Source organism: Sus scrofa, chromosome 1, assembly GCF_000003025.6.
Source record: "Sus scrofa isolate TJ Tabasco breed Duroc chromosome 1, Sscrofa11.1, whole genome shotgun sequence".
In the NCBI taxonomy this organism is placed as follows: Eukaryota; Metazoa; Chordata; class Mammalia; order Artiodactyla; family Suidae; genus Sus; species Sus scrofa.
The window spans coordinates 145,627,004-145,640,546 of NC_010443.5; the positions used below are offsets into that span (position 1 = coordinate 145,627,004).

A 13,543-nucleotide genomic window follows, 5' to 3' on the forward strand; every position below is an offset into this window, starting at 1 on the left:
CATTCTTGCCAGGTCTTGGGAACAAATGGTTTTAAATCTTAGAACTTTTTGTCAGTTAAAGGAAGGTAAATAGGACCATGACTGGTGACACCAGCCTGTGCAAAATTATTTAAAGTCTGTAGGTGTCAGATAGAGAAGGATAAAATAGACACTTTTATAACCTTTCTAAAAGTGAAAAAGAAATTCAAGCCTAGTATAATTCCCATGAATGGAAAAGAGGTCCAGCTTTTAAGTATCTTATTTGGAACTTAGGATTTTCTAGCGAGCACTTCCCTTATGTCTTAGAAACCCAGGCTGCAGCCAAACAGTTTATGACATCCATACCTCCCTACGTATGCAGGAAAGACAATAAAAGAATCTTTAAAAGCAAAAAGAACTTACCTATTCTTCCTCAACTTTAGCAGGTTTGGAAGTTTACCATTTGGACAGTTTATGATTTAGTGTGGCTTGTCTTTTATTAAAGAATTCACCCACCGCACGAAAAGGTACTTCAAATCTATAAGCTTTGAATTTTTAGGATGTGTTCCTTTGACTATTAAAAGAGTTATATATAGAGCAGACCATCTATTTTTATTTTTGTTTTATTTTTTATTTTTGCTTTTTAGGGCCACACCCACGGCACATGGAGGTTCCCAGGCTAGGGGTCGAATTGGAGCTACTGCTGCCAGCCTACACCACAGCCACAGCAATGCAGGATCCAAGCCATGTCTGCGACCTGTACCACAGCTCACAGCAACGCCAGATCCTTAATCCACTGAGCAAGGCCAGGGATCAAACCCAGAACCTCATGGTTCCTAGTCGGATTCGTTTCTGCTGCTCCACGATGGGAACTCCCCCATCTGTTTTTTCAGATGTTCAAGAATTAACTGTGACCCTTCTATACAGCACAGGGAAATGTGTGTGATTGGGTCACTTTGTTGTACAACAGAACCTGATGAAACATTGTAAATCAACTATTCTTTAATAGTAATAATAATAATAATAAAAAGATATTGGATGTTTTAGAACTGAAAAAAGGAACTCGACTGTGGATTAACCAAATACTGCCTACTTGTCTGGTATTTCATTAAACTAGACCATTTTACAACAGCTCTGTTACATCGTAAGTAAGTAAATACATAGTAAGTCTGATGGATGGTGGTGATCCAACCCTTCCTATGAGCCAGGCATTGTTCTGAGCAATCTGTGTGTATTCACTCATTCAAAACCCCTAACAAAGGGGTGGGTTTAGGAATTTTTTTTATCTCCTGAAGAAACTGAGGCTGAAAGGAGTTAAGACACAGCCCAGGGCTGGGTGGGGCTCTGGATGCCCCTCTGGGCAGGAGCTCAGGTGAGACGGAACTGAGTTGAGGGCCTGCACATCCCCCAGGAGACCTTTCCTCTGTCTCCTGGTGTCCAAGCCAGCTGGGAGTCAGGAAGGTACCTTGGCTTTGCTGCCTGCAGGCTCTTCCAGCTTTAGCCAGCTGCCAGCACCTGAAAGGCCAGGCCCCAGTGCCTTCTCTGCAGCAGGTTATCTGAACTAGTGGGGAAGCCACATGGCCACTGAGTCCTGATCGAGTACCTGCGTGGCTAGACCCACACCGCCTGACCCCAGGGCCTTGCAGGGTTGCAGCACACAGCCTGGTTTCTCATCTCTTCAGGAAGCTAGAAGCCCCTCTTTCCTTCAGGCTGGCTCTGTACTCCAGTCCCCTCTCCGGGGCATCCAGCTCTGTGTACACCTAGTACTGTATGAGGTCTGTACTCCTGGCTCATTCCTCTATAGGCCCGGGGGCCCTAAGGCAGCTCGTGGGATGCTCTGCAGTCAGGCCCTGGGGGAACCACACCTGGGCCCTCAACATTTGTTCTGTTTCTTTTTTTTTTTTTTTTGGCTTTTTGCCATTTCTTGGGCCACTCCCACGGCATATGGAGGTTCCCAGGCTAGGGGTCGAATCGGAGCCGTAGCCGCCAGCCTACACCACAGCCACAGCAACACAGGATCCAAGCTACATCTGTGACCTACACCACAGCTCGCAGCAGCGGTGGATCCTTAACCCATTGAGCGAGGCCAGGGATCAAACCCGTGACCTCATGGTTCCTAGTCGGATTCGCTAACCACTGAGCCACAATGGGAACTCCTGTTCTGTTTCTTGATATCCCTTCAGTTAACTGTTTTCTTGCAGCCCTTGTCTGCCTTCGTGTATTTTTTTAGAGTATGGTTGATTTACAGTGTTGTGTCAATTTCTTCCATACAGCATAGTGACCCAGTCATACATATCATATTCACAGGTTTTTCTCATACCGTCTTCCATCATGCTCTCCACCAAGAAACGACATAGTTCCGTGCACTGTATAGTAGGACCCCATTGCTTATCCATTCCAAATGTAGTAGTTTGCATCTACTGCAAACCTGTTTCCCCCCAGTTGTAAATGTTCCCTACTTCTAAGATGAGCATTTGAACTTGAATGATGCAGCGATTCTCATTGTTCACAGTAGTCATGAAGTCCTCACAAATACTGACTTCTTGAATGTAGAACCATCGCTCCTAGGAGAAATACACAGGTGAGGTTCCTGGGAGCCTCTGGTCACTACGTGTTTGTCAACTGATCAATAAAGAAACTTGTTTTATACGTGTTTCTGTTTTATACAGATACTTTACTATATATACTATATATATACTCAGTGACATTGAGCTCATGGTCAGCTGCACTGTCACTCAGGCCTGAACAATGGCTTGTGTTCTCTCTGTAAGTCACATCAGTGCCTTCCTGTGCTTAGAACACCTTCCTGCACTGCAGCGCTGCGCTCTGGGCCATTTTAATCAGTGAAACCACCAACGCAAAGCAAAAAAAAATGTGAGAAACATGGCATTAAGTAGACCACAAGAAGGATACTTGTTTGCAGTTTGAGATTACTCAGTCTCAGCTGGGAATACAGACATTGGGCAGCTCAGATATTTGGCCTCTCTGTATGAAAATGACCACAAAACACCACAAGTATTGGCTTGGGGGTTACAAATAAATTTTAGTTGCGTAGGTGAATCTGAAAATGTAGAATCATGATAATGAGGATGGACTGTGTTATTTTATTGTCTTTTTTATTCCCCATCCAGTTGAATCTCGAATTGGAAGGAATATTTAAAGCCAGCTAATTTAGCCCCCTCATTTCACATAGAAGAAAAACATATGCTGTAAATTTAAACATTGTGTTTAAAACACCGTATTATAGCCCAATTAATTAATCATGGGCAGCATTGTCTAAATTAATGTACTGGATTAGTCTCTCTCTCTTTTAAGTTGCACTTTATTCCAGCCTGAATGATTTACTGTGGTTTGATCATCAAAAGTAATATCATCTAAGGAGAATTCACAGTGTGAACTAACTGAGCAAGAAAGTCATGGAATCTCTGCTTCAGACTCTTAGGATCATCCTACCAAGAATGTTCATCCTGGGACCTAGACCTAAGAAATGAGTCAGAACCATCTTGCTGTCCCCATACAGCTCACTCTGGGCCCTCCCTCCCATGTACTGAGTTGCTTTCCTACAGTCTAATAAGTCCATCCAGATTAACGCCTCTCCATCCACTCATGACCCGTTATAAGGTCAGTGAAAGGGTTTCCTGGTTGACTTTCTGGTTGGCCTTCCTAGATGACCCTCCCTTGTCATGGTCCTCAGCTCTGCAGCTACCTCTTCTCCCTGAGACAGATGCCACATACAACAGGCGATGGAAGCTGCTGCTTTCTGATTCTGCTGGGTCTCCTAGCCAACATGACCATAGAACTGTCTGTTGAGGGACTGAGCCCTGCCTGCCTGGGCCCAGCCCTGCAGCTTGGAAAGAGGCTGTCAGGGGGTCAGGTCTGGCCTTGAAGCTGAGCTGGAGAGAAGTTTTCAAGGTGGGAGTAAGAAATAGAGACAGACTTCGGAGATATATTATGCGTTCAGTTCCAGATCATCTCAATAAAACAAGTCACGTGAATTTATTCTTTCCCAGTGCATATAAAAGTTAGGTTTCCAGAGTTCTCTTGTGTCTCTGTAGGTAAAGGATCCAGCCTTGTCACTGCAGCAGCTTGGGTCACTGCTGTGGTGCAGGTTTGATCCCTGGCATGGGAAGTCCACACGCCTTGGGTGTGGCCAAAAAAAATCAAAAAGTTATATTTTCAACATACTGTGGTCTGTTAAGTGTGCAAAAACCTTATGTCTAAAAAGACAATGTACATGCCTTAATTAAAAAAAATACTTGATTGCTAAAAAGGGCTCACCATCATCTGAGCCCTCAGTGGTCATAGTCTTTGAGCAATAGTAACTTCAAAGATCCCTGATCACAGATACCATAAAAAATATAATAATACCGAAAACTTTTAAGTGTTGTGAGAATTACCCAAACGTGATGCAAACAAGAAGTGAGCAAATGCTTTTGGAAAAGTGACGCCGACAAACTTGCTTGCTACAGGGTTGCCACAAAACTTCAATTTGTACAAAATGAAGTAAAGCAGTAAAAGGAGGTCTGCCAGTGCTGGCTTGTAGTGGCTTCCCAGCCAGAGCAGAAAGACCTGCACGGGAAGTGAGCTTCTGCCCGTGGCCCCTAATCCTGCTTTCCTGACCACTCGGTATGCTTGAAATTATTTTTACCTTTGGCTCTGAATGTCACTCTGATGCCACGAGATTCTAAGCTTTGTGATTTGGCGAGTGCCTTCAGTTTAGTAAATTAGGAGCTCGTTTCTATGTATTTACAAGAAATTAGATGGTATCATGTACTAGAGGAAACTGGACGGGAGTAGCAGGAAGTTATTATGAAAGCTGCAGGGTGGGAGGAGAACTTCTGAGGGGTGTGGGGATGAAGGAACATCTGGAGGGTCAGTAATTAAGTCTGAAATGTGGCTCAACAGGAAATGACACGTCCCTGTCCCCAGAGCCCTCTTCCAAGTAGGCAGTCCCCACCACTTGAATATCGCTGGGTCTGGAAGTGGCTCTTGTGGGACCTTTAACGCCTCAGGTTTCTCCAGGGTCCTGGGAAGATGGCTTTGTGCACAGGCAACAGTTTCAGAGTTTGGTAGCAGAGGAACATTTTCAGTTATCTTGGGAGCTTTAAGCTCTCTCTAAATCAGTTTTTGTGATTAAAATACAATTTATCTGTGTATGTGTGTTTCTGTGCCTTGTTTAGCCTAAAGTCAGATCAGCCAACCTTTCTGACTTTGCAGCTGAAGTCCCGAGAAAGACTAGGAACCACCTGTCACTAGAGGCTTTAACAATCTCGTGGAGGATGGCTCACTCCCTGAGATGGGTTTTCCTCTAGGTGTTGACACCAGGGCTGGGTCCAGGGAGGTGGCCATGAGGGTAGGTAGGCTTCCCTTTCTTTTTCCCTGTTCCTGTTGTCTGAAATCCTGTGCATGTCCCGTGGTTTTTATTTCCCACCCTTTTTCCAGCCCTCTGCTACCTGCTCACCCTGTGTTCCAGTTAACATGCTGCCTGGCTTGTGCCCACCCAGCGTCAGGTGTGCTGTGAGGCCTCTCCCTTCAAGGGTTTTGCGGCATCTCTGGCCACATTTGTTTTGGTGTCTAACCTCAAAACCTTTTTTGTTTTTCTCTTTTGTTTTTTGTGTTTTTTATTTTAGGGCCACACCCGAAGCAAATGGAAGTTCCCAGGGGCAGTGAATCGGAGCTGTAGCCACAGGACTATACCACAGCCACAGCAACACAGGATCTGAGGGTCTGCAATCTACACTGCAGCTCATGGCAACTCGGATCCTTAACCCACTGAGCAAGGCCAGGGATCGAACCTGCATCCTCATGAATACTAATCAGATTTGTTTCCACTGCACCACAATGGGAACTTTTTTTAAGAGGCTAGCACTGGGGTTAGGGTTTTCTTGCTGGGATTCCAGATCCCCGTCCCAACTGGCAAATGGTTGGGGTCGGGGTGGGGACAGAAAACAAAACTTTGTTATGACTTTTGTTTCTATTTGGCCCTAGTCTTGCTGTTCAGCCCAGGAAAGCATAGGGTTATTTAGTGAGTCTTCACCTGGAGGAAGAGGAGTCCCCTCCCCCAACAGCCACGCTGCCTTCTTCGTGTACAGCGGCCAGGGAATGATTTACCTGGAAATATGTGTGTGCCTGGTGGGGCTGGAACTCTCTGAAACTTGACAGAGTTTTCTGTTCTGTGCTGCATATGCCTCAGCAGGAGGGGCTGCTAACCAGTAAACACAGACAGTAAAACTTGAGAGAAAGCAGTGAAAGAAGTCGGCATCTCTAAATCAGCTTATGATGTATGCAAATCATGTTTTCAAGTTCCCGAGTCTCCGAGGGAATTACATTGCTGTTTATAACCGTTTTGATTGTTCTTTATGACTCGGGCTCAGTCGAACCAAGCGTTGTAATTCCTGAGAGACGCTGACCCCACCCTCTAATCCCCTCTCCCCAGAGGAAAGTCGGGCATAATGGGAAATGCGCTCTTCATAACAAACTGTGTGCTGGCCAAGCAGTGGGGAATTATTGATGTGCTACTGGGCAGAGGGAGGCCTTTCCTCAGTTCACAGATCACCTGGATAAGCAGTGGGTGGTCCGGGTGAAGGCTTGTCTGCTTATTCTAGAGAGCATATGAGACAATCCTGGTGAAACTGTCTTGAGTGGCTGGGTTTGGTGCTCGTCCTCAGATTCTACCCCAAATGGTAAAGCCCCCCTGAGTTTATAAAGAGAACCATCATCCATGCCCATCATGAGATGGGAGTGGAAAGAGCCTCCAGCCTTCAAGCAGGACCACTGGGGCAGTCATCCTCTATGACTCTGGTCCAGTCACCATAGCCTCGACAGTGCATTCAGCACAGGGGGCCAGTTCTGGCCCCGGGTCCCTTGTCTGTCTCCTCTTTCCCAGCTTCTTTTTTTTGTTTGTTTTTTTATTTTTTGTCTTTTTAGGGCTGCACCCACAGTATATGGAGGTTCCCAAGCTAGGGATCCAATCAAAGCTGTAGCTGCCAGCCCATGCCACAGCCACAGCAATGCATGATAGGAGCCGCGTCTGCAACCTACACCACAGTTCATGGCAACGCCGGATCCTTAACCCACTGAGCGAGGCCAGAGATCAAACCCACGTCTTCATGGATGCTAGTGGGGTTCATTAACCACTGAACCACAATGGGAACTCTTTTCCCAGCTTATTGAAGAGAAGTGCAGGTCCCCTCAAGCATCAGTGCGAGGCAATGTGGCACAGAGATGGATGCAAGGGACTCTCGAGCCTCAAACCCCAAATCTGCCTCTCGGTAGATCTGTGACCTTGGGTGGGCATGGTCCTTGAACTCTCTCTGGATTAAATGAGTCAGTCCTTGTAGATTTCCAGACCAGTGGCCAGTGCCTGGCATGCAGTCAATTCAGAAAGTATTTGCTGTTGTGATTAATTAGTATTATGACATATCTTCAAGGCCAGTCTGTGAAACAGAGTAGTGGGGTTTTAAAGCCTTGCAGACCCTATGCAGTTGAGATGAGCTGGCCAGAGACTACTTAAAAGAAGCTGCCTCCTGGGTACTAAGGGGCCTGATCCTCCATTGTGGTAGTTGAGTCTGCACAAGGAGATGTTCCCTAAATCTCTCTAAGCAAATTCCAAAATGATCAACCTCTTCTGGGCAGATGATGTAACTCCAGCAAGCATGTCTGAGAGTGAGATATAAGGGGCCCGAGGTAGGAAGAGCCTGGATCTGTCGCCTCGAGCGTGATTAGAGCGCCAGGCGCTGAGAGCTAAGCCCCTCCTTCTCTGCCAGGAGCATCCCCGTGGTGCAGACGCTACGGACCACTGCCCTGAGCACCGCCTGTGCTGACCACTCAGACCAGCGCGTGGGCTACCTTGAGCACGTGGTGGCTCGAATCTCCATCTCCCACCCTCGCCGAGGAGACCTGCAGATCCACCTGATTTCTCCCTCAGGAACCAAGTCTCAGCTTTTGGCAAAGAGGTAAGTCCAGACTGGCCTGGGGGCGGGGCTCCCAGGACCCTGCAAGGCACTGGGCACACTGGGGGTCCAGCTTCCTCTTGTATTCACTCACATGTAGACTCCACAGACCTGAAAAATAGCCTCTGGAATCTGTCCTTCAAAGCTGCCCTAGAAAACTTCATTTCAGGCAGTAAGTGGTAACAGAGGTTTGTGGTTGTTTGGTTGTTTAGTGGAGAGATGCATGGGATTCTGGCTACAACTTCATTGCTGTGTGCATCAGAGATCATTTTTTATCACATTTATTCTACATTTGAAGTGACAGCCTGTGTCAGAGGGGCACTGCTTTGTGTCCTGGGGTAGAACCTGCATGGGCAGGAGGCTCTGCTCTGTGTAGTTCTTCCCCACGTGCCAGGAGGGTCCCCATGTGGCAGACGCACTCGGAAGCAGCCTCTGGAGTTTGGAGCCTGGTGCAGTTTGTGGCACACAGTTTGTGCAAGGCTGTGAAGTCATTTCTCTTAGAGACTTAGAAACAAGAAGCACTTTGATGCATTTATGTGATTTGTAGGTCATCAGCGTGAAGGGATTTTGGGAGCTTGGGAGAAGCTGGAGGGGACTGGGCTTCTTTTTCCACTCCTTCTAGCTAAGAGGCAGAAGGAGAAAAAAGGTTTCATGGACACATCAGCATTTCCTGCTCCTCTTAAAAAAACAGAAGTGGCAATCATGCCCCCCAGCCCTCAAGAAGTACCTGAGACTACCCTGCCCACTGGGCTATAGCCTCCACTGTGTGTTTGCTCACCCTGGGCCCACTGGCCTTGTTTGGGTTATTTGCCAGGGATGCAGCCCTTATTGGGGCTGTAGGATTCAGAAGTGGGACGAGTTACAGCCTCCAGACAGGACCAGGCAGGAGGTACCCCTTTTCTTGATGCTCCTGCATCCCACCCCCGCTCTGCACGAGACGGAGATGGATCTGCAGCAGTGAGAAGCAGTCAGGCTTTGTCTGAGAGTAGGGAGTTAGTTGTGTCCTCCTCACCCCTGCCTGGCCTCCCCCAGCAGTCTGGCCCCAGACTGGTCCTCAGTGCACTGGAAGCACCCAGGGACCGGACCTTGGCTTCATGGGCTTCCAGGGTTGGAACCAAGGTTGGCACTTGCTGAGTTCCTCCCTCATGGCACAAGAGTGACACAGGGCATCTCTTCCAGATCCAGGCCCCTCTCTGCATGGGCAGGAGCATTTTGAGGGTGCCAGATGGCAAGCTGCAGCTTTGAGCTATTTTGCCACCAGAATTGTTATTATTGTTATCATCAGAACTGTTAGAGATTTCCTTTAAAAGTCCAAATTTCTAGTGTTTCTAGAAAAAATTGGGAGCTCTACGATATTGGGCCCACATTCCCCAGGCAGGCACTAGACTAGAGTGCCCCAGGGCCTGTCCTCGAGGTAGCGCCAAGGCTGGGTGTGAGCTCCGTATCTTCCAGGTCTTATAAGATCACCTCGCTGGACCTTCATTTATTCCCAGGCCACACCCCTAGAGGCATCTGAGTTGGTGATCCCTGAATCTACGCAGATGCTGGGTGTAGACCTCAAGTGGTGGCCTGCATTGACCGAGAGCCATTCAGAGGCATGGAGTGGGGGCCTCAGTGACCAGGGAGGCCCCATGTGGGTTCTGGAGCCCAGAGACTTGAGCTCACATCTGGCTCCTTCATTTCCCAGCTGAGCATCTGGGAGCTCCTCGGCTCTGGAAATTCAGGTGACTATTCTGTCACCATTAGGCGTATTGCAAGAGCTGGATGTGATGATGTAGATGGAAATTCTTGGCATGGTCCCTGGCACAGGCTATATCCTTCTGTCCTGCTTGCACCCGCCTGCTTGGCCACAGGAACCTTCCAGCACCCAAGCTCTGTTCTCCTCCCCTCCTAACTTCCACCTTTCTGCTCAGGCCCAGGGTCGGAGCATTTGGGATGAGAGAGCTCTTCCTACTGGGCTCATTCAGTTCATAGCTACTCACTTGCTGGCCTTCAAGCACCTTCAACCTGCCAGGAGCCACTGGGCCATCATCTGAGTCTTGGGATGTTGGTTATTTTCCAAGGCAGATTGTGTGATTACACCAAGAGTTTGTGTTTTAAGGTCCGATAGCTTCTCAGCCTCTTGGTTAAGGTCAAGTGTATGATCTACTACCTGCTACTTTATTTCACATCTCACTTAATCCAACAGCTTTCTTAGGTTGCCATGTGTTTTTCCTTCGAGTAAGTTGACCTTCATAAGCACCTCAGTCCTCAAAAGAGCTCTTCTTTGTTCTGCCCCAGTGCATCAGATTCAGTTTAGCATCGCGTGTGAAAATCAGCCTTGACCTTTGTAGTTTCTTAGAAAGAAATAGAGAGCGTTCCCCTCCCCCCACTATTCTCCATGCAGAGCACATTCTCTTTGGGTTTTTTTGGGGGGGGTTCTGTTTTTTTCTTTGTTTTTTTGGTTTTTTGGTTTTTGTCTTTTCTAGGGCTGCACCCATGGCATATGGAAGTTCCCAGGTTAGGGGTCTAATTGGAGCTATAGCCGCTGGCCTATGCCATAGCCACAGCAATGTAGGATCCGAGCCGAGTCTGCAACCTACACCACAGCTCACAGCAACACCAGATCCTTAACCCACTGAGCGAGGCCAGGGATTGAACCCGCAACCTCACGGTTCCTAGTCGGATCTGCTAACCACTGATCCACGGTGGGAACTCCAGAGCACGTTCTCTTGGTAAACATTTTTTTACAATGGGTGTTTGAAGGAGCCCTGATTGGGAATAGAATCTTACAATACACAAAATATATATCTGAATTTCTGATGAATGGTAAAAAGCCCTGGATTTAAAACCTGTTATCCCAAAACAGAGATAGAAAACTAGACTGTAAAAGAAGAATAAAATGAAGAGCCTGGAATTGTTTTTTTCTATGGAGGAGAGACGGGGGTGGTGGGGGGGCACCAGGTGCTGGGACAGAAGGGGATGCCAGTGACTTGCTCCCTGTTTCTGCCTGAACCGAGCATGCGAAACAGACCAGGGCCAGAGGTCCAGAAGGAAAGACCTACTTCCAGTTTGGAAGGACCAAGTAGCTTGCGCGCTTGCAGGGAGGTAGCCATGGGGGAGCACCCAGGGGTGCCTCTCACCCTCAGTGGATGACCACCAGGGTGGTTGTGTCCTCTCCTCCACAAGGGAACTCTGGAAACCTGCTAAGCCCTGGAGATTAAGGGACAACATCTTTCCACACATTTGCGTAGTTGTTCATTTTTCCTTATTGATATCTTCTGGAGAAGAACCACAAGAGCTGCAATGTGAAAGTTTTCTTCATTCCATAAACCAGCATTTTAGAAGGGCCTCCTCAGTGATGCCCTCGGGATTTGGGGGGACATTTCAGGTGGCCCAGCCTCCATTGGCTTTCATGCATTCCAGGCCCTGGGGACATGGGCTCAGTAGGATCCCTCCTGGGGTGGAATGTGGTGAGGTGTTCACTGGTGATGGAAAGAACCCAGGACAGGAGTCAAAATGCTCCCAAGGAAACTGTAGCTCAGCCGGTCACTGGAAGGGGTCCTGTGATCTCTGGGCTGCGTTAGGATAGGGGGAAAAGCACCCCAATGAGGCTCTGTCTTAAACTGAGCGTGGCCGCTCCCTTGGAAGGTTTGGAAACCAGTGAGATGGTGCGCCAGTTGAGGGCCAGACCCCTTCTGCCCTGGGCGGGGGGCACTTCAACCAACTGTACAGTTACCTGAGTATAATTCCCAGGCAGGAGAGCCCTCCTCGGGCTGGTCGCCCCACCCAACACCCCTTTCAGGACCCTTGTGTTCTGACGCCAAATCTCCAATTGCAGATTGCTGGATCATTCCAATGAAGGGTTTACAAACTGGGAGTTCATGACTGTCCACTGCTGGGGAGAGAAGGCCGAGGGGGAATGGACCTTGGAAATCCAAGACATGCCGTCCCAGGTCCGCAACCCAGAGAAGCAAGGTCAGTGGCTCTTGAGATCATCCCAGGAACTTGTCAGCCTGTTTGTTACCTCTAGACTTTTATTCAGTCATTCTTTGATGCTTTTCTTGGAGGTAAAATTAACATGATATAAATTTCGCTGCTGTAATCATTATTAAGTGTATAATTCAGTGGCTTTCAGTACATTCGCAGTGTTAGGCAGCTATCACCACTGTCTAATTCCACAACTTGTTTGTCACTCAAAACAGAAATCCTGATACCCATTAAATAATCACCTCCATTCCCCATCCCCGCCCAGCCCCTAGAATCTCCTTATCTACCTTCTCTTTCTGGATTTGCCTCTTCTGGACATTTCATCGAATGGAATCATGCAACATGTGACCTTTTGTGCCTGGCTTCTTTCATTTAGCATAATGTTCATTCATATTGTGCTGGTATCTTACTTTATCCCTTTATAAGCCTAAATACCCTTCCATTGTATGGATACACCATGTTTGTTTATCCATTCGTCGGTTGATGGACAGTAACCTAGTTTCTACTCAATAGCTAATGTGAGCATCCACGTACAAGCTCTTGTGTGAACATATGCTTTCAGTTCTTTTGGTTGTATACCTAGGACTGAAATTACAAGAGGTCTATGTTTACCTTTTTGAGGAACTGCCAGACTGCTTCACAGTGGCTAGACCATTCTACATTCCTACCAGCAAGCTAGGAGGATTGTAATTTCTCTACCAGAACTTGTCCTTACCAGGACTTTTTAAAAAATGATAACCGTCCTAGTGGTTAGTGGTGGTGAAGTGGTGTCTCATTGTGGTTTTGATTTGTATTTCCTTAATGATTAGTGATGTTGAGCATCTTTTCACATGTTCATTGGCTGTTTTATATCTTCTTTGGAGACATGTCCATTTAAGTCCTTTGCCTACTTTTAAATTAGGTTGTTTGTCTTTTATCATTGAGTTATAAGAGTTTTTTAAAGATCATGATTTGCAAGTTTTTTTCTCCCATTCTGTGGGTTTTTCTTTCAGTTTGTTCATACTGTCCTTTGGTGCACAAATGTTTTTTATTTTGATGAAATTCCATTTATTTTTTCCAGTTTTGCTTCACTTTTAATGTCATATATAAGAAACCATTGCCTAATATGAGGTAACATAGATTGAATTCTTTGTTTTCTTCTAGCAGTTTTATCTATTAGCTCTTATGTTTAGGAGTTGGATTCATTTTAAATTAATTTTGTGTATACCATAAGGTAAGAGTCCAAATTCACTTTTTGCGTTTAACTGTCTAGTGGTCCCAGCACCATTTGTCAAATGGTTTTAATGCCTTGTCTAAAGTCAGTTGGCCACAGATGTACATGAGCTTGTTTCTGGACTCCCAGATCTATGTCATTGGTCTGTAGGTCTGTCCCTGTGCCAGTACCACACTGGGTTATGGTTACTGTAGCTTTGTAGTAAGTTTTGAAATCAGGGACATATGAGTCTTCCAACTTTCTCTTTTTCAATGTTGTATTTCAGGTCCCTTACAATTCCTTGTCAATTTCTGCAAAAAAAAAGGTCATTGGAATTTTGATGGCAGTTTTGTTGAATCTGTGGGTCAGTTTGGGGAGTATGGCCATCTTAACATTACGAAGTTTTCCCATCTGGGGACCAGATGTCTTTCCATTTATTTAGGACTTCTTCATTCAGCAGTGTTTTATAGTT

The 13,543-nt window shown here is 46.7% G+C and overlaps 1 protein-coding gene across 4 annotated transcripts in view; it reads left to right on the top strand.

The window, feature by feature from the left end:
* PCSK6 (proprotein convertase subtilisin/kexin type 6) overlaps window positions 1-13,543 on the top strand; it is a 188,360-nt gene that overhangs the window by 118,346 nt on the left and 56,471 nt on the right. For all 4 annotated transcript variants that reach the window (XM_021098934.1, XM_021098945.1, XM_021098939.1 and 1 more), the window contains exons 12-13: window positions 7,725-7,913; window positions 11,731-11,867. In XM_021098934.1, coding sequence (XP_020954593.1) covers window positions 7,725-7,913; window positions 11,731-11,867 — 326 coding nt within the window. The remainder of the gene's footprint in view (window positions 1-7,724; window positions 7,914-11,730; window positions 11,868-13,543) is intronic.